The sequence below is a fragment of the Lynx canadensis genome, chromosome B3 (assembly GCF_007474595.2).
Source record: "Lynx canadensis isolate LIC74 chromosome B3, mLynCan4.pri.v2, whole genome shotgun sequence".
Lineage (NCBI taxonomy): Eukaryota > Metazoa > Chordata > Mammalia > Carnivora > Felidae > Lynx > Lynx canadensis.
This window is the reverse complement of record NC_044308.2, coordinates 133952393-133973467: the sequence shown is the minus strand read 5'-3', so window position 1 is coordinate 133973467 and position 21075 is coordinate 133952393. Positions and strand designations below refer to the sequence as shown.

Here is a 21075-nt window from a genome sequence, read left to right as displayed (position 1 = left end):
AACATATGCTCTCAAAGATTACATACACCATCGTTCCTTTTCTTCTAAAGTTAAAAAGCAACTAAATGTGCTTTTTAGGAATATTTACAGATGAAGTAAAGCTGTGAAAAAGAGAGCAAGGGAATGTGCACTTGTGATCCAAGATGGTGATATCTTGGATAGAAGAGGGGGTGGAGGTGGGATGGGGGAACCATCTGGTTAGATGGAGGTTATTGTCAAGATCATAGCCTGTGTTTGGGGTGGTGGGTTTGCAGGTGGTTATTACATTGTAAAAAGTAACTGAATGAAAGCGAGCCATGTGTGACCACAGATGAGTGTCATGAGCCAAGGATTATGTTTAATAATTAACCTAGTTCTGTGCCTGTTAGGTCCAGCTTGCCCCCCCCCCCATCCCCCACTGCCAAGTTAGTTTTAGCAAAGGCTGTGATGGCCCAGTGTTCACAGGGAGGGGGGGAGCAATCTGCTTTTCCAGAGCTGCCTTCCCCCTGCCTCTCTCTTGCCTCCCTTGCAGTTCAGGCCTCCCTCTTCCACTAATGCCTGCTGGCTGTAGCAACCTCCACGGCCCATGGCTCTGTTCTGCCTTAACCACTTGTTTCCTGTGTGTCAAAGTGTCTTGTTATAGGTGGCCTCACCCACTAATCATCTCCACATGTGTGTATATATCTAACGAGACGGTAATTTCCATGAGGCCAGAGGTCGTGTTTTATTGCCTGTCTTATGTGGCAGATTATCCCCCAGCTCCTGTCCACTCTCCCCCTTCTTCCTTAATAAAAGAAGCCCCAGCCTCCCCTCCAGCCGGCATGGCTCTGAGGTCAGGATTGAGTGCCACTTCTGGGAAGCCCTCCTTGAACGAGGGGGCAGCATGCCTTTCTCAGAAGCTCCCTCCTGCCCACTGCCTGGAATGCTTCGCAGTGCCCAGGTCCCTGACACCTAGGGCGTCACTGTTTTCAGGTCTTCATTACTCCCAGATGACTGTAATTCTCAGGGATCTGTCAGGTAACCGCCCCCAGCTCCATGGTTTCTAAGCACCGCAAGGTGCATAATGACTGGACCGAGAGTCCTGTGGATTCTAAAAGGTCAGCAGGATCTCACATTGGCGTCAGGATTCCAAGGAATTGGCATTGGGTCCCACACTCCACTCACCCGCAGGTAACCTGGGCATCACCTAACTCCTCTGAACTCCGCTGGCTCATGGGGTTAGGACGGTGCCTGTGGATGCCAGAGTTAATCAGCACCCGTAGACATGTGCTGTAATTTTCACAGCAGCCCCACGAGCTCAGGGACTCCACTGTGGAGGCATAACGTCACCTCTCGGCCTGCCCTCCGTGGCGACCCCACTTCCCAGGAGTGGATTTAGGGGCCCTTTGACACACCTGTGCCTGTCGAAGGTGCTCTGTTCCCTGCCTGCTGGTGCCAGCCCTCGGCAGCCACCGTGAGCCCTCTACTCTTTAGAGGAAGCTCTGGGTGGGTGGTGTGAGATGAGATGAGCTTGCTTTTTCAGGTGGGGGTGCTTTGTCATGGCTTCTGTTTCTCTTTATTTTTCTGGCTGAAAGCAAAGACCAGTGTCTTAGACACGGGGTGAGAGCCCCTCTGTGCAGAGGGAGGTGGTGGCGATGCTAATGGAGGGGCGGCTCATGTGTGCGTGGAGCTGCAGCCAGAGTAGCCGGCCGGCCTGCCTGCCTGGAGCAGTTCTGTCCCAGGCCCAACGTCTGGCCTCGTTTTCCTGGGTCTTAACGGCCAGGCGAGCGCAGCGTGACTGTTGGAGCAAAGGCCTTTCCTACCGCTGCAGGCCTGGGCTGTACCTGGGCAGTCTGCCGAGAGATGGGCCTATCCCGTGGCTCAACCCGTGGTCTTCCCTCGGGCCTGTGGTCCTGGCTGGGAGCGCACAGCGCGTCCCACTTCCTGCATCTTTCCTCTCTGCTTCCGGACGGGAGATGGAATTTATGATGACCGGCTGCTGGCTTTGCAGTATTCCATCTCTCCTGTACGTTTATTCAGGAAACGTTTACTTGGAGCTTTCCCTGTGCCCGCCCACAGCGCCGTTCCTGACTGAGCTCACTCGTGAGGGTGGTTGATAAATGCCCGTCTCCACCAGGAGTGTGTGTTCACTCACCATCATCACGTCCCCGACCCGAGCACACTGCCTGGGATAGACGTAGGCTCAGTAAATACTCATTCAGTGAATTAGCTAATGAATGTAAAAGTGAGGCAGTCCACGAGTGTGCAAGGCACGGAGGACCATGAGTGCATTCTGGAAGACAGATGCACTCCCCAAAAGCCAGGTGTAAAACAGACACCTGCCCCACTCAGCCCACGACAGCATGTACACACTTGGACCAGACCGAGATGTTCTACACACAGACACACACACACACACACACACACACACACACACACACACACACACACACAGTAGGTGCTCAGTTCATGTGCACAGATGGCATCTTTTCTCATCATCTTTTGGCTTGGGCTGGAGGAGTCCACCTGCCATGGGGTGGGATGGGCACAAACCGTCACCCTGCTGGATTTGAGCTCAGGAACAGGTGGCCAGGATGCCTTTATTTGTTTGAAGGGTGGGTTCTCAGCTGGCCCCACAGGCAGCCTGAGCAGCTGGGCCGCCCCGTGGCCAGGTGCTGGGGTGGGTCTGCATGCCTTAGTTTTCCCACCCCCCCCCCATGTTCCTGGATTCTGGTGGTCCTCACACCCACCTTACCCACATCTGAAGGGAAGCCTCCCTTTTCTTTTTTAAAAGGAAAAGAAAGGTGGTTGCTTTGTTTTGTTTTTGTCTTCAGGTCAGATCCTCACCCAGAAAGGCCCAGTTGGTCTAATTGAAGGCCATCCTTTCTGCCTCTGTCCTTTAGGGACCCACAGTCGGGCTGTTCACACAGCACGCATGCCAGCCTAGCTCATCCGATAGAACACTGAGTGAACCCCTCCTCGTACCACACCCTGGGCAGCTGCAGGGAGGGAGATGGTCCAGATCCCCACCTTGGGGACCCCACAGCCTGGTATGGAGGCTTCGCAAGTGAAGATGGTTTCGCAGAGGGAGCTCAGTCTGCAGCTTTATAATGAGTGACAGAGAAATGCTGGTCCCTTCCTCTTGTCTCCACAGCATTTTATACCACAAGCGTGTTACAGCACTTTATTACACCGGGCTCTACCAGGGAGTGCCCCCGTGTCTTAATTCCTAGCTCGGGCTGACCTCACTGATCGATCGTGGCACTCTCTAACTCTGAGCCCTGGCTTCAGAATCCTTCTCAACACAGCGCTCCAGATAGCCACCACTAGTCACCTGTGCCTGGTGTCCAAGGCTCAAAAGCTTTAGAACCCCTGTGTCCTGGTGAGTTGCTCGTGTGACATTCCTGTGCTGCCTCAGGCTTCAGAGTGGGGAGTCTGACCCCGCGAGTCCACTGCGGGCACTGCTGGAAATGGCACCACAGGTTAGGGTGGGCCCCTGCCAGTGTGCGTCACCCTCCGTGGGACTGCACGGTGTGTTCCAGCCACAAGACTTGCCCTCTTGCAAGACTTGCCTGTGGCTGGAATTCTCTTCTTCCACGTGTCCATCTGGCTCACACCCTCTCTCCACTCATGTTTGTTCAATTATCACTTCATGGAAGGGCTTTCCTTTGGCTGCGTGTCTGTAATTTCTTTTTCTGTCACTCCGAATGGTCTTACCTTGCTGATTTTTCTTCTCCGCACTTAGTATTTCTTGGCACGTGCTTATAATACACTTATTTACCTCTTGATTGCCCTCATTGACTGCAGCATCCCCAGTAATCAGAAATATTTGATCGGGGTACCTGGGTGGTTCAATCAATTAAGTGTCTGACTCTTGATTTTGACTCAGGTCATGATCTCACAGGTTAGGATTCTCTCTCTCTCCTTGCTCTGCTGCCCCCTCCCCTGCTCACACTATCTCTCAAAAATAAATAAACTTAAAATATTTGTTGATTAAACAGATCTTGTGTTGGCAAAGAGCCAGCCAGTGGACCTGGGATACCGCCTGCCGGTTAGGACTGGCTTACTGTTCAAAAGCCAGTGTTGCTTGCACTCTGCAGGAAGGGTGAAGATGTAGTCAGTGACCTGAGGTTCTGAGGCCTCTGTTCTCACCAGACCCTTCCTCCTGTGGTCAGTGGGTTTGGGTCAGCCAGCAGCTGGTGACCATCTGTGGGCAGCACGTGCAGAGGCCTGGGGTGGTGGAGGGGACGATTCAGAGATGAGCACCTTACGGCACCCCAAGACCCTGAGGTTCCCAGTCACATTGAACTGACTATAGGGGTGCACGCCCGGGGCTCAGGGGCACAGAGGAGGAAGTGATGATGTCCAACCAAGGAATTTGGGGAGAGGATGGCACTGGAGGTGAGTGTTGCAGAGTGGGGGAGATTGCATCAGGTGTTGGGGGGAGGGGGCATGCATTGAGCCACCACCAAGCCCTTGCCCAGCTGCCTTGAAGCTGATACCATCTGTTGAGATTTTCGCTTCCTGACGAAATGTTACTCATTACAAACTCATTTCTTAACCTTCCTCCCCCCAGTTTTTCAACTGTGTCCTGAGTTGCCCTCCCCCAGTTTCCTGCTATAGAATACATTTTTGGTGATAGGAAAATAAGAACCTTTCAGAGTTCCTTACTCTCTAGATGAAGTCTGGCCATGAGTGGCAACCTCCTTTAACGATGCGAAGTGACCAGTGTTTATAAGATTTGTTTGCTTACACCATCTGTTTCTCTGTTTCTTTGCTGTTGTGGTGGTTGTTCCCAGGTGGGTTATTTGTATGATGGGGAAGGCCTCTGATGATCAGACGGATGTAGCAACTGCTACTGTTATTGGAAGATTAATTTTTAGAAATGTTCTGCTTTTAGTAAAACGGACTAAGTATGCTCCCCCCCGCCCCCGCCCGCCCTTAGGTCACTTAACATGGATTTGAGGATTAGTTTTCAGAAATCCTGAGGAGTAAATGTGTTCTCCCCGTTTTACTTTTCTAATAACGTAGAGTTATTCTAGTCAGGTTCCCTCCAAATGCAAGGATCCTGGCATTTTTGACCCAGTATATCATTTTGTCAATGCGTCTCATTTAGTTCACAGAAATCCCTCCTCTGGGAGCCAAAAGTCACCTCTTTGTAACTTGTACCTCTGTTTCATCTGCAGCTTTCTGGGAGAGGGAGGCAGTAGTACAGGCCTACCTAGCTCACTTCCTGCTGTGGAGAGTTTGCATTTCCACCTTTGCTGGTCTCAGAGGTGCAAATTCTGTCTTTCTGCCTGAGGCAGGCATCACTAATCAACCAAGCACCCCCCCCCCCCCATGCCCAGGCATCACTAATCAACCAGGCACCTCTCTCCCCATCCCCCAGGCATCACTAATGTACCAAGCACCCCCTCTCCCTACACCCCCTCCCCTACAGCCGAGGCCTGCCCTGAGAATTCTCAGCATAGCACCTGCCAGGCCTTGAGGGTTGAAACCTCTGCCAGCCTTTGCAGTGCCTACCATCGTGTGTGCTTTTCCTCCAGCGACTGGAGGGAAGAGAGAAGTAAGAGCAAGGGAGTAGAGGTGTCCAGGTGTTCCTATTCAGTCCTTTCTGAAGGAGCCAGAGCAGTAGAGAGGAAAAAGGGGTGGGGAGGATTTCTCCATTCCCGAGGACCTCCAGGGTGAACTCCCACACCCACCTCACTGTGGCTGTCTTCACTTCTGGTCTCTGCAGGCCTCCTACATGTGTGCATCCCAGAACTGTTCTAAAGCGGGACCCTTGATGCAGGAGGCAGGCATGTGTTCTCCCTAAGAGTGTCTGGGGGCCTCATTATGTGCCAGGTGCTGTGCTCGGTCTCCTGTGGGTTAGGTGTGATGCCCCCCCTGCCCGCCCAGCCACCTGGTAGGAGTTGGAGCTGAGGCCCAGTGGCAAGAGGCTGCTGGTGGGCCTGGTTTGGGGACTCCAGAGCCACTGCTGCCACCGCAGAGCTGAGTACAGAGTGCATGCCGGGGGCCCCAACTCCCTGAGCAGGGTTTCTGCTGCTTCATTCTGGACCGGGCCAGGAGATGGGATTCCAGTGCCCGTGTTGGACACAGGAAGTGGGGGTGGGGTACCTTTTGCTTCTTCCTTTGCCTTTGTTGCCTCCTTTCCCTGCCATCAGCACGATCTGCTAGGCATGTGACACGCCTGGGGGGCACCTGTGCCTCTCTGTTCCATCATAGCTCAGTGCCGCCTCTTCCTGAAAGCCTTTCTGGGTGAGCCTCTCCCATGTGCTCCTCAGCTGAGATGCCTCTCATCTCTGCTGTTAGGGTGCCAAACTTGCCAGCAGGTCGGCCCCCTGCCAGGCAGCAGGCTCTTCAAGGACGGAGCCGGGCCCCATGCGCACACACCCTGGGCACCCTCACTGCTCTTACACGTTTTGTTGAGCTTGTCTTTCTGTCTGTCTGTGTATTGTAGATTTGAGGACAGAAGTCATCTCTGTGTGACTCCCCTCCCCCCACCACACACACACCAGCACACCACCTGACACCTGTTAGGTACCCCGAAATACAGTGGTGTCCAAAAGAGAGTGATCGGCTGTCCTTCTATTCCCCCTGCCCTGGGGAGATGGGTGTGGAGGCCTGGCTGACTTGGATGCGTTGGTGCCTTGGGTCCTGCGACGCTCACGCTCTGGGTTGGTCTTCCCTCCCTGCCTTTCCCTGCCCTCGCAGGTCCCAGCAGGCTGCCACCTGCTGCTGGAGGCTCCCAGGCACTCTGTCCCCTCCTGCTCAGACTTGTACCCTGGGAGCGAGGGAGCTGGTACAGCACTGTCAGGAACGGGTGAGGGCTGCTAGGGTGTGGCCCCTGCTCCAGCCCTGCCTGGGCTGAGTGATGGATGCAGCAGAATGGGACACAGTGGATGCGTAGACACCCAGCAACTTGCTGGGACAGGGGAGGGCCGCACCCCTCCCACTAAGCTCTGTAGGCGTGCCCAGGGCAGACGGTGCCTGGGAAATCAGCCTAGGGCCCCCAGCTGCTGGGGGTGTAGGGGAGCAGTTTGGGTCCTGTGGACTGGTGGTGTTGGTGGCTCTTCTAGCCTCCCTCCCTTACACACGTACCCACACACCCTCACACCACACCCTGGCCAATGGGTGGTCTGCCTGTGAGCCCCACACCCTCCCTTGCCTGCTGATCAACAGAAATGTAGACTCTTCCAAGAAGCTGGAACACAGGGATTCTCCAACTGCTGGTCCACAGCTGTAAGATCCCTCATTGCCATGAAGTAGGGGTCTTGTGTCAGCCCCAAGCACTGATGCTGTTGATGTTGCTGAGGAGAGGACAGGGTGGCCCTGAACCACTCTGGGCATTGAGTGTGAGGACAGGACCACCCCTCCCTCCCCCGAGCCCTTCCTGGAGCATGGTCCTGGGTGTAGGAGGCACCCAGTAGACACTGATGAATGAACTGCTCTCCTTGCCGTGGTAGAAAGAGCTCTGGGGTGGAGGCAGAGGAGACCTGGCTTTCTAGACCTAGGTGTGATGCTGCCCGCCCCCCCGCCCTGTGATTTTCCTCTCTGGGTCTCAGTTTCCCTGCTCTGTAGGTAATCTGGAAGCCTCTTGCAGTTTTAAAAGCTAGTTCTCACCAGCCCCTTGATGCTGGCCGGGATCTGTCAGCAAGTCTGCGTGTCCGTCCGTTGGTCCATCTGGAGCCCTGTGCCCCTCCCCCAGCACCTGTGGCTGCTGATGGCTTTGCTGCAGAAGTTGTCCCCTAGAGCCCAACCTTGGCTGCTGGTGACAGGCTTGTGTTTACCATGTAAAGTGGCTCCCGAAACACCATTTATGGGCAGAAATTCTTCTCAGAGGAGCTGAACGCAGTGCCCTGCCCAAGCTTCCGGGGCTACCCCACCACCTTTTTTTGGTCCACGGGCTCAGAACAGGCACTTACCAGCATCAGATAAGACAGCTCCTGCTGCAAAGCAACCCCAGGCGTCATACCAGCCCTAAAGGGAAGGTGACAAGCGTCTGTGGGGACATTTGAGCATCCTGCAGTCCCGTCCCTTGTTGGGTTTCCCCTGGGTTCTTCCGGGACACATGGGCACTTGCCTGTTTTCAGAGTTGGCAGTCCTGAGTTAGTGACCTGATAAAACTGTGATGTGCTCCTCTGTGCCAGCATGCTGTCTCCTTTCCCAGTTCCCCTCCCCCCAACTTCTGAAGGAGCCAGACATCCCTTTAGAGGTGGTCCTAGTCCTGTTACAGATGAGGGTGTGGCTCAGAGAGGGACTGTGGCTTTCCTGAGGTCACACAGCACATAGCTTTTGCCCTCATGCAGTGGTGATTGAGTTTCCAGGGGCTCCTTCCCACAGGTCTCCTCCTCCTCCTCTGTGGAAGGAAATACTTGTTTTCCTTTCTGCGAACAAAGAATGGTGTTGTTTGCTTTTGTGAACAGCCACGAGGGCAAGCAGCTACAAAGCGTTCGGGGCAGGCGGTTCTTTCACGATGTGATAACCACGGATGGCCCAGGTTGGTGGCTTTACATCGCTGGGTCCTGAGATGCGGCGTGGCCTAGTTAGGGGAGCCAGCACTCTTGGGCTTGTGTGGATCCGGACTGGTTTCAGGCCCTGGGGACCCCAGGATTAATTGAAAGGAGTTGGAACAGATGGATTGAATCTATCAGCAGCTTTACGTGACAGCCTCTTAACATAAAAGCACTTCATTACCCACTCATTTTGCCAGGGCTCACTGCCCCAGTGAGAGGGAAGGCGGCCGGAGCCAGAGCCCCTTGTCCAGATGGAATTACAAGCACGTGGCCCCATGGGCTCAGGCTTTGAACAGGCAGCCGAGGATAAATCATCAGACTTACGTCTCCTCCCAGCAGCTACATTAGAAACTCGTGCTCTTGGCTGTGATATCCCAGAAAGTGGGCTGTGGCACCTGGCCTTGGAGTCTAGTCCCTGTTGCTCTCAGATTGGGTGATATCATGGGAGGCGTGATCTGTCGGGGTGAGGCCGGCAGGCTGTCAGTACCAGGCATCACCATGGAAGGTATGAGGCAAGCCTCACCTGTAGAGAGTGCTCTAGTGTGAGCCACGGGGAAGCTGGCGTGGTATGGGGGAGAGCTCGCCACGCAGACTGCCGGTCTTGGCCCTTGCTCTGGACCCCATGTGAAGCCCCGTTACCTGCCCTGTGCTGTGGTTCCCTCAGATGGGAAATTCTAATAATTCTTGTCCTGAGTACCTCTTGTGAATATTGGGAGAAGGAAAGAGATGGGGCACTTTCTGTGGTTGGGTGTATGTTTGGCAAGGTCAGGCAGGGTTTCTGGCACCTTCTGTTTTGACTGAGGAGTCCTCAAGGGCGTTAAGGAACCCCTCTTGGCCAGATGCAGGTGGGAGGTTTCAAGGTATGGTATGGAGGACTGCTAATTGATGACATGAGCACACACTGTGTGGTGTGTGTGCAGAGGACCCCTGGAGCTAGTCCCTGGCTCTGTAGGTCTCTCTGCGGTGCTCTGTGAGTGTCTCATTGTCGGATGCCCACCCGTGTGAACCCCAGCTAAGTGCTCCGCACTTCCTGGACGTGTTCTTGCTGTGGGGTTTAGACATGTCACCTCTTCTAGGGCACTGGAATAGACCCTGAGAACATCAGAATTCAGGTGATACCTTTCCTGTCTGAGTCATTTCTGTAGTGTTAGAATTTTTAAATACCCTCGTTCTGCTTCTCTTTGTTCATAAAATGATCGTATTTGGGAATTAACAATCAGAAAGCATGGTGTGCCCAAACCAGCATTACAAATTGACGAGGAGATGTTTTAACTTTTGCCTACATCTGCAGGCTGTTGAATCTTAAGGCATGTGGCAGCCGATTTTGCCAAGATTCCAGGCAGAGACAGTTGAGTTACTTCCATCATGGTGGTGGAGCAAAGCAGATGGGTTTTAGGACTTGGTTCCCCGGTTAGTGTGAGAGAGAGAGGACACCTCTTCCCAGAGGATAACTTTTTTTCATCTTAATATAAATGTTGAGGAATATTTTCTGATCAGTCTGATTTTCTGTCAGCTGTCACTGTTAGCAGCTTTTTGCTGCCTTTGAATGGGGAGTTGATGAAGAAGGCAAAATGTGAAAAGGCCACAGAAGAGGGCAAACGAAGCCTTAAGAATTCAGGGGAAAGAAAATCATATGTGATTAAGGGCATCGGTGGTAGCTGCATAGAGGAGGTGATGTTTTCTGTGAGTTTCGGAGAATGATTAGGATTCTGACTGGTAGTAATCGAGGCTAGGGGTATGTGAGGAAGATTGTGCCCCAGGAGGAACTGCAGAGTATGTATAGTACAGGGTAACCAAAGGCTTGGCTTGTTGGCCACATTTAGCAGTTAATATATTTTTGGGCTTTCTCCCCCGCCTGTGGAACTCCTAAGCATTCTCCGTAGCCCAGCTCAGAAGCCGCCTCCTCTGGGAAGCCTTCCCAGACTTGGTTGCGCTGTGCTGCTCTGACTGACACCTGTCCTTTTGCGCTGTGATTCTCTGCCTCTCTGCCTTTCCATTCAGGCTGAGAGTTCCCCACTCACAGCACGGTGCTCAGTATGTATCTTTGGAATATCTGAACCCCAGTTCTAAAGGGGTGCTGGGTGTATGCTCAAAGCTGATAACACGCGTGTCTGATTTTCAGTATTGGCTCTGAGAACGTGGACAGGTCCACAACAACACTGTTTCTTTAGCCGTGTGGAAGGCATCTTTTGCTGTCTGGACCGGCCAGACCGCCTTGGTAATGATCTGGATGCCTCTGCTCGGTGATTGTCTTAATTTTGCTGGGATTTCCCCTCTTTTACTCAGCATCACCTCCCATTTAAACCCCTCGGGGGGGGGGGAGGGGTGGTGTCACTCATGGGCCTGAAAACTTGGCTTGTAGTAGCATTTATTTGGTCTTCCTGGCACCATATCAAGCCATAAAATTCAGTTTGATTTTGGGGGGGGGGAATTATTTCAGCAGCTTCATGAAATCCTTGTTCTTTTTTTAAAAAAATTTTGTTAATGTTTATTTATTTTTGACAGAGAGAGAGAGAGAGAGCGAGCGAGCATGAGCGGGGGAGGGGCAGAGAGAGAGGGAGACACAGAATTCAAAGCAGGCTTCAGACTCTGAGCTGTCAGCACAGAGCCCGATGTGGGGCTCGAACTCACAGACCGCGAGATCATGACCTGAGCTGAAGTTGGACGTTCAACCGACTGAGCCACCCAGGCACCCCAATGAAATCCTTGTTCTTAATCCCGTAGTCCCAGTACACACGTGTGTTTCTACCCCAGAACTTCTCCAGGACCTCGCATTTCTTCCACCAGGAGAGAAAATGACCTTTCTCTTTGAGCGGGAACAGAGGTCCAGATGGGACCTGGCAGGCTTTGTAAGCCTTTTCAGTGAGGCCTCTGCATTGCCTCGGGTGGTAGATGGGACTTTTCTGGGACCCCTAACCTGAACCTTCAAGGGGCTGATGCTCTGGAGCCCACCCCTTCCCCAGGCCTATAAGTCCGCCCTGTCCCCATCCCTGGCCAGGTCGCCTGGGTCCTGCTGGCTGGTGTCTGCTCTTCCCAGCTGAGGGAGAGGGGGGAGGGGGGCGTGTTTTAAAACATGGGAATCCATTTCATTCATCTTGGATACCTGATGAGTTGTCTCAAAGGAGGTCATTTTTGTGAACCTGTCCTTTCATGGCTTACTATCTGATGAATAGACGCTGCGGACTGTATGTGTGAGAAGCCATATGGGTTAAAATACCATAGATATGAGCACATTACAGGCCCTTTAGAAAATACTGGAAAACTTGCTTTTGTTCTGACAACACGAGTGAAGAATGTGGTGTCATTCTGGTGCATTCCCTTTGAGGGTTTCTTTTTCTTTTTTCAACCCCAGTACTGCACATAGAATTGTGTGTCCTTCTATTCACTGAGGCATCTTGTGTTCTAACCAGGACCACCTACCCATCGGTAGCCTCAGTGTTGAAGTGCTACTCCCGTATCACACCAACTCCCCCCACCCACACCATACTTCCTTTCATTTGTATGTTGAGGTGTTGGGAGGGGTATGTTAGGGTCTCCGTTTAATACTCTGCTGTTGACAGTTGTGCAGTAGACAGTTTACCAAGAGTTTGGGGTACATGCACTTATTCCCAGAGGTAAGTTTGCAGGGACCTGAGCTGAGTCCCCTGTTCCTAAGCCAAGGGTGGGGTCCTGGGAGAAAGCCCAGGCTCACCTGGGGGCTTCCGGGACATTCAGCTGTGTGAACATGGTTGTGTGGGTGCAGTGTGCATAAGTCCTGAATGGGGACTGGCCAACGTGGAATTAGGGGGCCCAGCTCCCACAGAACCTAACAGTTTAATCGAGTGACTGGACAGACGCAGAAATTGAGCCGCATCTGCAAGCCCCTGGGAGCTGAGGGTAGGGAGGTGCATGAGGAGGGGGGTCACATCAGGCCCTGGGCCAGAGGAGGTGGATTGAGGCAACCAGGAGTGCTTGGGTCCATCCCGGGTCCCTCCCAGCCCCTGCTGTGCCGCCCCAGGCCTCCCACTCCCCCTCACTGTGTCCTCCTGCCTCTAGCAGGACAACCCTGTCCGTAGAGCAGTGACGGAAACTTCCAGATCTTTTCATCCTAAGACTTTGCCCTGCTGACACCCACCAAGTGCAGGCGTTCAGGAGACTTTGCAGCCTCCCTGGGAGGAGTGAGGTTGGAGGGAGCTTGGGGGGGGGGATGGCCGGTGACAGTAGGGAGTGACGAGGGTGCAGCGTGACACTGTGGAGCCAGCCCGAATTGCCACCCGGGCCCCGAGGTGGACTCACAGACCAGCAGGACCAGTGTTTGGCCACGGGCAGTGAAGCTGTGCCCTGGGTGCTGCAGTGTGGTCCACAGTGGCTGCTCGCTTAGTTGTGCGTTGTGTGTGTATCCAGGTACCTCTGGAATCTGTTCATCCTCATCCTCCCATTGTCCTTCCTGTCACTACCAGCACCCCATTAACTGGAGCCCAGAATGGGGCTCCCGCGTCCCCGGGTTTCCCCCCACTGAGTACATTTGTACTTGTCATGAGAGGATTCTGATGAGAAGGAAGCCTTTTCCTTGCACTCAGCTTCCTGGTTCTGTTCTTAGAACTTCTCCCCACCGGTGACTTCTGAGAGCCAGGCCACGGGCCCTGGGTCACCTCCGGTGGCCGCTGCCGCTGGAATCCGAGGGTGGGTGAGTCTCTAGGCTTGTTGACAGACACCATGTGCAAACACAGATGCAGCCCCTAACCCCCAGCAACTGGGGTGACAGACGCTTCCAGGAGAGTGTCCCCGCCCCATCCCATTCTCCCCTAGCTTGTAGGGCTCACAGCCCTGGGAGGAGCTTCGGAATTAGGATGAGATTCTCGCTCCTGGACTGGCAGCCTCGCTGGTTGGTGTCCCCTAGGTTCTGTCCCCTTTTTACATTACAGAGCACTTGCCCCGCCTCTGCTGCCCGCAACACCCACCCTCCTTTCGTCCCTTCTTGTGACTTTTCCTTGAATTTGTTTACAGCAGTTACCCATGGGATCCTTCCAGGACACAATTAGGGCAGCTTCATTTATGAAAAGGAGCATCTGGGGTCCCCCTTGCATCTTCTATTAGGATCTGGGAACAAACTTAGAGGGGGAATGGGGAGGAGAAGGAAGAGGTACAGAATCCACCCTGGATCTCGGTATTTAACACTTACCCCACCCCGGTCCCTCCAAAGGGTGGGGTCTCAGGAAGGCTGCACCCTGACCCTGACTCTTCCCTCCTGCCCATCAGGCCACACGGATGGGGTGACCAGACAGAGGCTGCCCTTGTCCTTCATCATTGCCTCGGGATGTGGCATTGGCCTTTGCTTCTGCTTTTTGCAAAGGCCTGGCTGGTGCCAGGAGGGCTTGCTGGCACATTTGAGGGCTGCTCAGAGCACACCACTGGGCTAGTGTTCTCTGTCCTGGCTCTTGCCCACCCCACGCAGCCAGCCAGGGTGTGACCAGGTGCCTGCTGAGCCGGCCAGTGTCAGCTGCGGCCTCCACAGTGGCTTTCTGTTCTGAGTACCAGGCGGGAGGGTCTCCTCGTCAGCAACCACCTCACGTCCCCACTAGATGGAGGGCCTGGCCTGTCGCCTTGGAGGCCCTGCCACCCCGAGGGGACCAGGAGACACGGCTTTCCTCAGGGACTGATCTCTGCTGAGTCCCCTTGTCACTGGTGTCGGGGAGTGTGACAGCTGCTGGCCACATGGGGCTGTTGGGGCCTCCAGATGTGGCTAGTGTGACTGAGGAAGTGAAAGTTAAATTTAAAAACTGATACTTGATTCAGTTATTTAGGAAAACTTTTTTAAGTGTGTTTGGAACATCTTGGGGTGTGTGAAGCTACTTTTGCAGATCAGGTGTTTCCAGTGAGAATTTAGCATCCAAATTGAGATGGGCTTTGAGACCAGAGACCATAGTATGAAAAGAGAATGTAAAGTATCTCATTCATGATTTTATGTTAATTATGTGGTGAAATAATATTTTGGATATATATTATCTTAAGGCATTATTAGGATATTTTCATATAAATACACCTTTTTAAAAAATCTTTTTTTAAGACGGTTACTAGAACATTTGAAGTTGATTTGTGTCTCGCGCTGTATTTCTCTGACCTTGCTGCTTCTATCTTGAAGCCTGCTTTTACTGAAAATGTGATTGGTAGTCCTTGGCGGGGGTGGGGTGGGGGTGGGGAGATGGTTAATGTCTCAGGAGTGCTTTGGGCCCCAGGATTCGATCTTGGGAGACCCACAGTGTGTTTTGAAAGGGACAAATAAAAGATATCTTCTGTTCATAAAGCATTACTTCTTGATTGCACAAATGACCTATTTCTTGTGGGAAAATTAGTACTGATTAGACAAAGTTAAACATGCTGCTTTGGAAGGGGAGTATGTGGGTGTTCTAGCAATATTCCCGAGCAATGCTGCTCATCATTAGCAAAGAAATACCACTTTGCGTCATTTCAGAGTCCTTTAAGACGCTTTCATGTTCTGTATCTCTTATAAACGTAAGCACCCCGATAATAGTGCTAGCACTCCAGACTCCTGGACGGTGGCAGGGCGAAACCAGCCAAGACTCCAAAAGGGACTATAGCTGGTTGGACAGTGATAACAAGTAAATCCTCCAGAAGTTGGGCTGCGCACTTGAGTTTACCGTTGGGGCAGAGCAGGGACTCCGTGCCAGAATGGGCTAATCTGGCCTGGAGTCCTTCCTTTTACTGGATGAGCAAGCTGGAAAGTGGATTTTGCTGATTTTACTGTTGATGTGTGTTTTGCCCCAGGGTGGGACTGTGGAATCCTTTGGGGTGAGTGCATTCAATTAAGAGACCGTGTGTGTGTGTGTGTGTGTGTGTGTGTGTGTGTGGACTTCTTTCAAGCCCTGAAGGCGGGCTGAGGCTGCTACAAGGTTCACACTTCTGTCCAGCACAGGTATTTACAACTAAGACGTGTTCGAGAAAACATGAGGATCTCTGATGTGGTGACCTGTGACCCCATCATCGAGTGGGGAGGGGCCCGGTGTGTTTGGGTCCACATCCACTCCCCCCAAGTTCTGGTGTGGACAGGAGCCATAGAAACAGTGAGGGGGAGATAAAATCACTTTATATGTTTTTTGAAGGTGTTGGCCTCTTCAGGCATGCCTGCCAAGGCTCTCGCTCTAATCTGATGATTTGGACATCATTCTGGGGTGTTCAGCTGGACCCTGTGGGATTAGGGCATTGTGTGATTGTCCCTCTTGTCTCCATCAGTGCTAGCTGGCAGTATACAGAATACAGAGACCCTCGTGTTGTGCAATAGAGTGACTCTGGAAAAAAAGCTGTCTCACTGGAAACATTTTTAAAAAGGCCTAAGAGGAGCTTTGTTGGTGAAGTTTCTGTAGTGACCACTTTTGTAAGACCAAGAATACCTAAGAAACATATGCCCTTACTGGTCTTCTGTAAAATTAGACTTTTATCTTCTGATTTGTGAAAAACCAGGTACATCTGGGCGGGGGAGGCAGACCTGCCCTGAGAAGTGCTTTGGGCAACATGAGCGGTGGGTCGGAGCCGGCACACTCCCAGGGGGAGCTTGTTAAAGACCCCAGACACGGGGCCATGACTGATGGCTGGTGCCTGAGCCTCCTTTCAAAGCCCCTTGGTGTGAGGGCCAGAAGGCGGCTCATTTCCGCGCGCTGCCTCTAACGGTGCAGATTAGCTGTGATTTATCCCCTCTCCCAGGGAAGCCAGTGTCGTAAAGGAGAGAAGTTCCCTCATTTACAGCTTATACCAAAGGCCTGCTGAATGCTAGGATCCTGAATCATCAGGTCGTGGGGACTCAGAAGCATCTTTGTAATCTTTACTCTGTACTTTTTTTTTAATTGCATGAGCAGACCATAAAATAAAAATAAAGACATCTCTTAAAAAGAAGCTTACACCTAATCCTCTATCCTAGCATGCAGTAGATCTTTTTCCCGAGATCTCTGTACATATGCAAGCATGACTTTTATTTGTTCATGAGCAAGGCTGAAGTATAATTAACTTTGACTTTTCACGTTTATTTGTATTGTAAATATTCCTTCCTATTCTATAGGATCCTTCATAGTTACCGTTCAACGGCTGCACGTTTCGTCCAGTGACTTGATAAACTGTAATTTTCTTAATCATTCTTTACTTTTGTTTCCTGTTCTTAACGATATCTTTTCCCCTTTGTTTCTGTAGGAAGTTCTCCAGCAGCTGATCGTAATGAATTTGCCCAATGTTTTGATGATTGGCAAAGACCCGCTGTCTGGTGAGTGGAAGCTGCCCCCTGCGGTGCCCGGGCAGTGCCATTGGCTCTGAGCAGCTGCTGGAGACAGAGCTCTGGCTGCCGGCTCAGAGCCACCACAGTGACAACACGTGATCATTTTGGTGCGATTCTAAAGGGTGGTTTATTACTCTGAGGCATTAAGCCAAGAGCTTTTTTCCCCCCTTAAGAATGAGCCCTCCCAACCCCTCATATGCAAGTGTGGAGGCAGGCGAGGCCACTGCTTTGTCAGGCTTAGGCGCCTGAGTCGTAGGCCAGACTTGCTGGGGGTCTCTCCTTAGTAAATGTGGAAGCCACACGGTCATGGTATTGTGGTATCTATTGGCAAGAAAGTTAAGAACCTTTTGAGCGAACGAATGTCCCTTCCGCTGGATTGTACTACACTTTGATTCACACTGTGGTGTATCTCTCCGGCATGTCCTGTTTTGTATCTGTTTTCATACCTCCCACGGGTCTATGGAGCCCGAGAGGGCAAGGTTTCTAAGTCCCAGGCTTGGACACTCGGTGTGCCTTTGAAAGACTGAATGAAATGTCCTCCATTGCAGAAAATCAGAGCTTAATTCATACCTGCCCAGCTAACTCACCGGGAGAGTTAAACAGGCTGATGGATTTCTTCCCTGCCACAGTTGTGTGCCTTGACCTGCACCCATGGCTCATGGACATCAGCTCGCCGGCCCCAGGGACAGTGCACTAGCTGGCTGGGACCCGTTCCAGCGGACACTTGGCTAGCGTAGGTCTCTGGCCTCCTAGAAACAGGTGAGGGTCCAGGAATGCAGGAAGGACCCCACACAGTAGAGGCTTCTACCGAAGGAACCGAAGCTTTCCTCTGCAGCATCTCCTCTCACCCTGCTCCCACTGGAGTCTGGCCGTCTTTGCCCCTGCCTGTATGACATTAGCTAAAGTTGCTCCTGCCTGTATGACATTAGCTAAAGTTGCCTGCAGACTGAAGGAAGAGTACACCGAGTGACCAGCCCAGGATACTTCTTGTAGAGAAGTTGTGTTTTAGCGCCGTGGCCCTCGGCTGCAGCAGCATCCGGGGGCACCAGGTCGGGGGCAGCTGAGCATCAGATCACTTTGCTCCTGGCGAGTGTCCTCCTGGGCCCCAGCTGGGTGGTGTGTGTGCCTTTTCTCCACATGACCTCCCATAGTCTTTAGCACAGCTGGCCATGAGCACTCACAGCCTTGCATGATGGCTTTGCAGAGGCCACCCAGGCCCACCGGGTGGCTCCTGGCAGCGAACGCCCTTACCCACCGGGTGTGTCGGTAACCGGGGCCTTTGGTTCACTTTGCCCCCGGCTCTGCCGTTGGGCCGTTCGTCTTTTGGTTTGATTTCCTGGTTCCCCCACATAGAGGATGCCAGCCACAGCCCCGGGCCCCAGGGACAGTCGGCGCTCTCGTATTTCTGTAGTAACATCAGGAAAGTGGGGGTCTCCTTCGCCGAGCAGAACTGTCCTGACATATTCGGGGGCCGGTCTTACAAGGGAAGAGAGATGCCTGTGGGAGGCTGGCCATGCAAGCTTCGTTCTGCTCTTCTGCCTGCTCTGGAGGCGGCCACGTAAGGCGAAGAGGCGGGCGGGGGAGCAGGAAAGAAGGACGCTCCCTCCTTGAGCCCTTGGTGAGCCTGCCATGTGCTGGGTGTTGTGTATGTATTAAAACGTGGAAATCAAAGTGTGCTTCTGGGGTGTGGCTGTGCCATCCTGTTTATAGGTGAGAAGATGCAGGCCCGTAGAGTTTAAGTGATGAGCCCTCGGTCACTCAGCCCGTAAGCAGACCCCGGAGTCTGAACTCCCCATCCATAGCACACACGGACATGTGAGGTTGGGCCAGTGTTCAGCCGTTTTGACCTACAAAACTGGCAGTGGCAGATGGCTCAATCTAACATGAAACTCCTCCCACTCAGCCAGCACCCCCATCACCCTGGCGTGCTGTGTAGCTCACCCGCTTCCTCTGGGTACCCTTTCTTTTCCCTGTCAGTGTCCTCTCTTCCTGCTGCTGGTGGGAAGCCTGTCCCCTGGAAGCCCCTTCACCAGGTTCCTCCTCACCCTGGAACTCTGGCCCCAGCCTCCCCCTCGGCAGAGTCTCTGTTCCAGCCTCTGAACCACAGGGGCCAAGAGGTTGTCCACATGTAGAGACAACACAGGCCCCCACTTCAGGTGCAGTGCTGAACAGAAACATCCAGGTGAGGTGGACGCTGACTTTTTCTTGAGACAGCTTTATTGAGGTATAGTTTGCATCCCATAAAATTCACCCGTTCTGAGTATACTGTGGGGTGACTCTCTGTCATAATCCTATAGAGTCGTGTGACCTTTGCCATAGTTCAGGTATAGAACGTTGTGGGGAAGCTGCTTTCCAACTGACAGGTGCGTGGATTGTCTCCAGCACAGAAAAGAATCCGTACATGTCACTCAAAAGGTTGTGTCTCCAGCTCTCAAGGAGAGGTTGGAAAGAGACCTCGAGCGTGGGCCTCGTGACAAGCCCAGAGGGCCCCCAGGCGGGGTCTTTGCGGGCCGTGCACAGAGACCGGTTCTGGCTCATCACGGCGCTGGCGGCCTGGCCGGGAGCTGGGAGCTGGGCACACGCTTGGGTAGGTTTTGACAGAAGTGCCAGGGGGCCTCCGGGAAGAGAGAAGGGGTTGGCAAGAAGATGCAGAGGCCTATTTATGGAATGGTGTTGTCTGTTTTCAATTAAAAAAAAAAATAGATGAGTGAAGCATTTGGGGTTTGTTTTTGAATAAAGCACAAAGTTGCTTTCTGTTTTGGGTGGTGGCCTGGAAGTGGGTTTGGAAGGTGAGCCGAGCGCTGTCTTTTTACTCCTCCTCGCACGTCGTAGGAAGATGCCTGTGCTCTTTTCGGCTCACGTTGACACTGTACCGTTATTTATAACACATCACAGTTTGGGGTTGTTGTTACTATTTTTTTTGGCAAATGCGTCTCAGTGGAGCCAGGGGCCACGGGCGGGACAGAACCCAACAGAGCATCCAGTCCCAGTGACACCCATCCTGAGACGCCAAACCTTTGTCCCCTTGCTCTGACCCCAACAAGGGAGGTGTCATGACTTCTGTTATGAGATTTTTTTCTGTGTGTCTGACCTGCTGTGCCTGCGCCCGTCAGACAAAAGGATGTTCTCTTTTTTCTGCCTTGGGTGGGATTCGAGAACTGCTCAGTAACTGCGAGAAAGAACTTCTCTCTCTCTCTCTCTCCTTTTCTTTTCTTTTCTTTTCTTTTCTTTTCTTTTCTTTTCTTTTCTTTTCTTTTCTTTTCTTTCTCTTCTTTCTTTCTTTCTTTTCTTTCTCTTCTCTTTTCTATTTCATTTCTTTTCTTTCTTTTCTTTCTCTCTCTCTCTCTCTCTCTCTTCCTTCCTTCCTTCCTTCCGAGCGAGTGCAAGCCAGGGAGAGGGGCAGAGAGAGAAAGAGGGAGGGAGAGAGACAATGAATCATAAGCAGGCTCCATGCTCATGATTGGAGCCAAAACCCAAGAGTTGGATGCTCAACCAATAGCCACCCAGTTGCCCCAAAGAACTTCATATACTTTAAACTGTTGTTAAAATCTCTCTGCAGTGGGGCACCTGGGTGGCTCCATCAGTTAAGTGTCCGACTCTTGATTTCGGCTCAGGTCGTGATCTCATGGTTCAGTTGATGAGTTTGAGCCCCACATTGGGCCCTGCAGTGGTAGTGCAGAGCTTGCTTGGGATTCTCTCTCTCCTTCTCTATCTCCCCCTCTGCCCCCACTTATGTTCTCACTCCCTCTCTCAAAATAAACAAACTTAAAAAAAAATCTCTCTGCAGTACCTGCCCCTCTGGCCCCAAATCCTCATTCTCTCTTCTTTAGCTTGAATTGTTACTCTGGATTTTCTCTTTAATGGCACGATGTTGTGCAGCTGTCTGTCACCTGGGTGCCAGTCCCTTGGGAAGCGTCTGTCCAGTACCTCATTACTGTGGACCCCACTTGTTGGAGCCCAGCTGGGGTCTCGCAGGACTCTGCTCTGAGCCCCTTGCTCACTTTTACATGATGGCTGTGAGCAGGAAAGCCTTGCCCTGGTGGCTCCCACCTTGTTCTGGTGGCTCCCAGGGCTGGGTGTTGTAGGGTGTCCCTTTGTTTTGTTTCTAGTTGGCTAAATCCTGACCTCTCTCACCCACACTTGTTTGTCAGGCAGATACCTCGGCTGTGCCTTCGCAGCACCTGAGTTCTTCTCTCCTCTTGCCACATGGCCACCCTGATCTCCCACCCGGCTGCGTGCCAGAGTGGCTTTGTGACACCTGCCTGGCTCTGTCCTTGCCCCTGGTAGTCTGTCCTAAGCACAGCCCCTGGTCCTCTTAGATACACGCCAGTCAGGTTGTGT

At 52.5% G+C, this 21075-nt stretch overlaps 1 protein-coding gene across 1 annotated transcript in view; it reads left to right on the top strand.

Annotated features, from left to right (window-relative positions):
* CCDC88C (coiled-coil domain containing 88C) overlaps window positions 1-21075 on the top strand; it is a 129582-nt gene that overhangs the window by 35992 nt on the left and 72515 nt on the right. Inside the window, 1 exon segment of the mRNA XM_030320236.1 lies at window positions 16653-16722. Coding sequence (XP_030176096.1) covers window positions 16653-16722 — 70 coding nt within the window.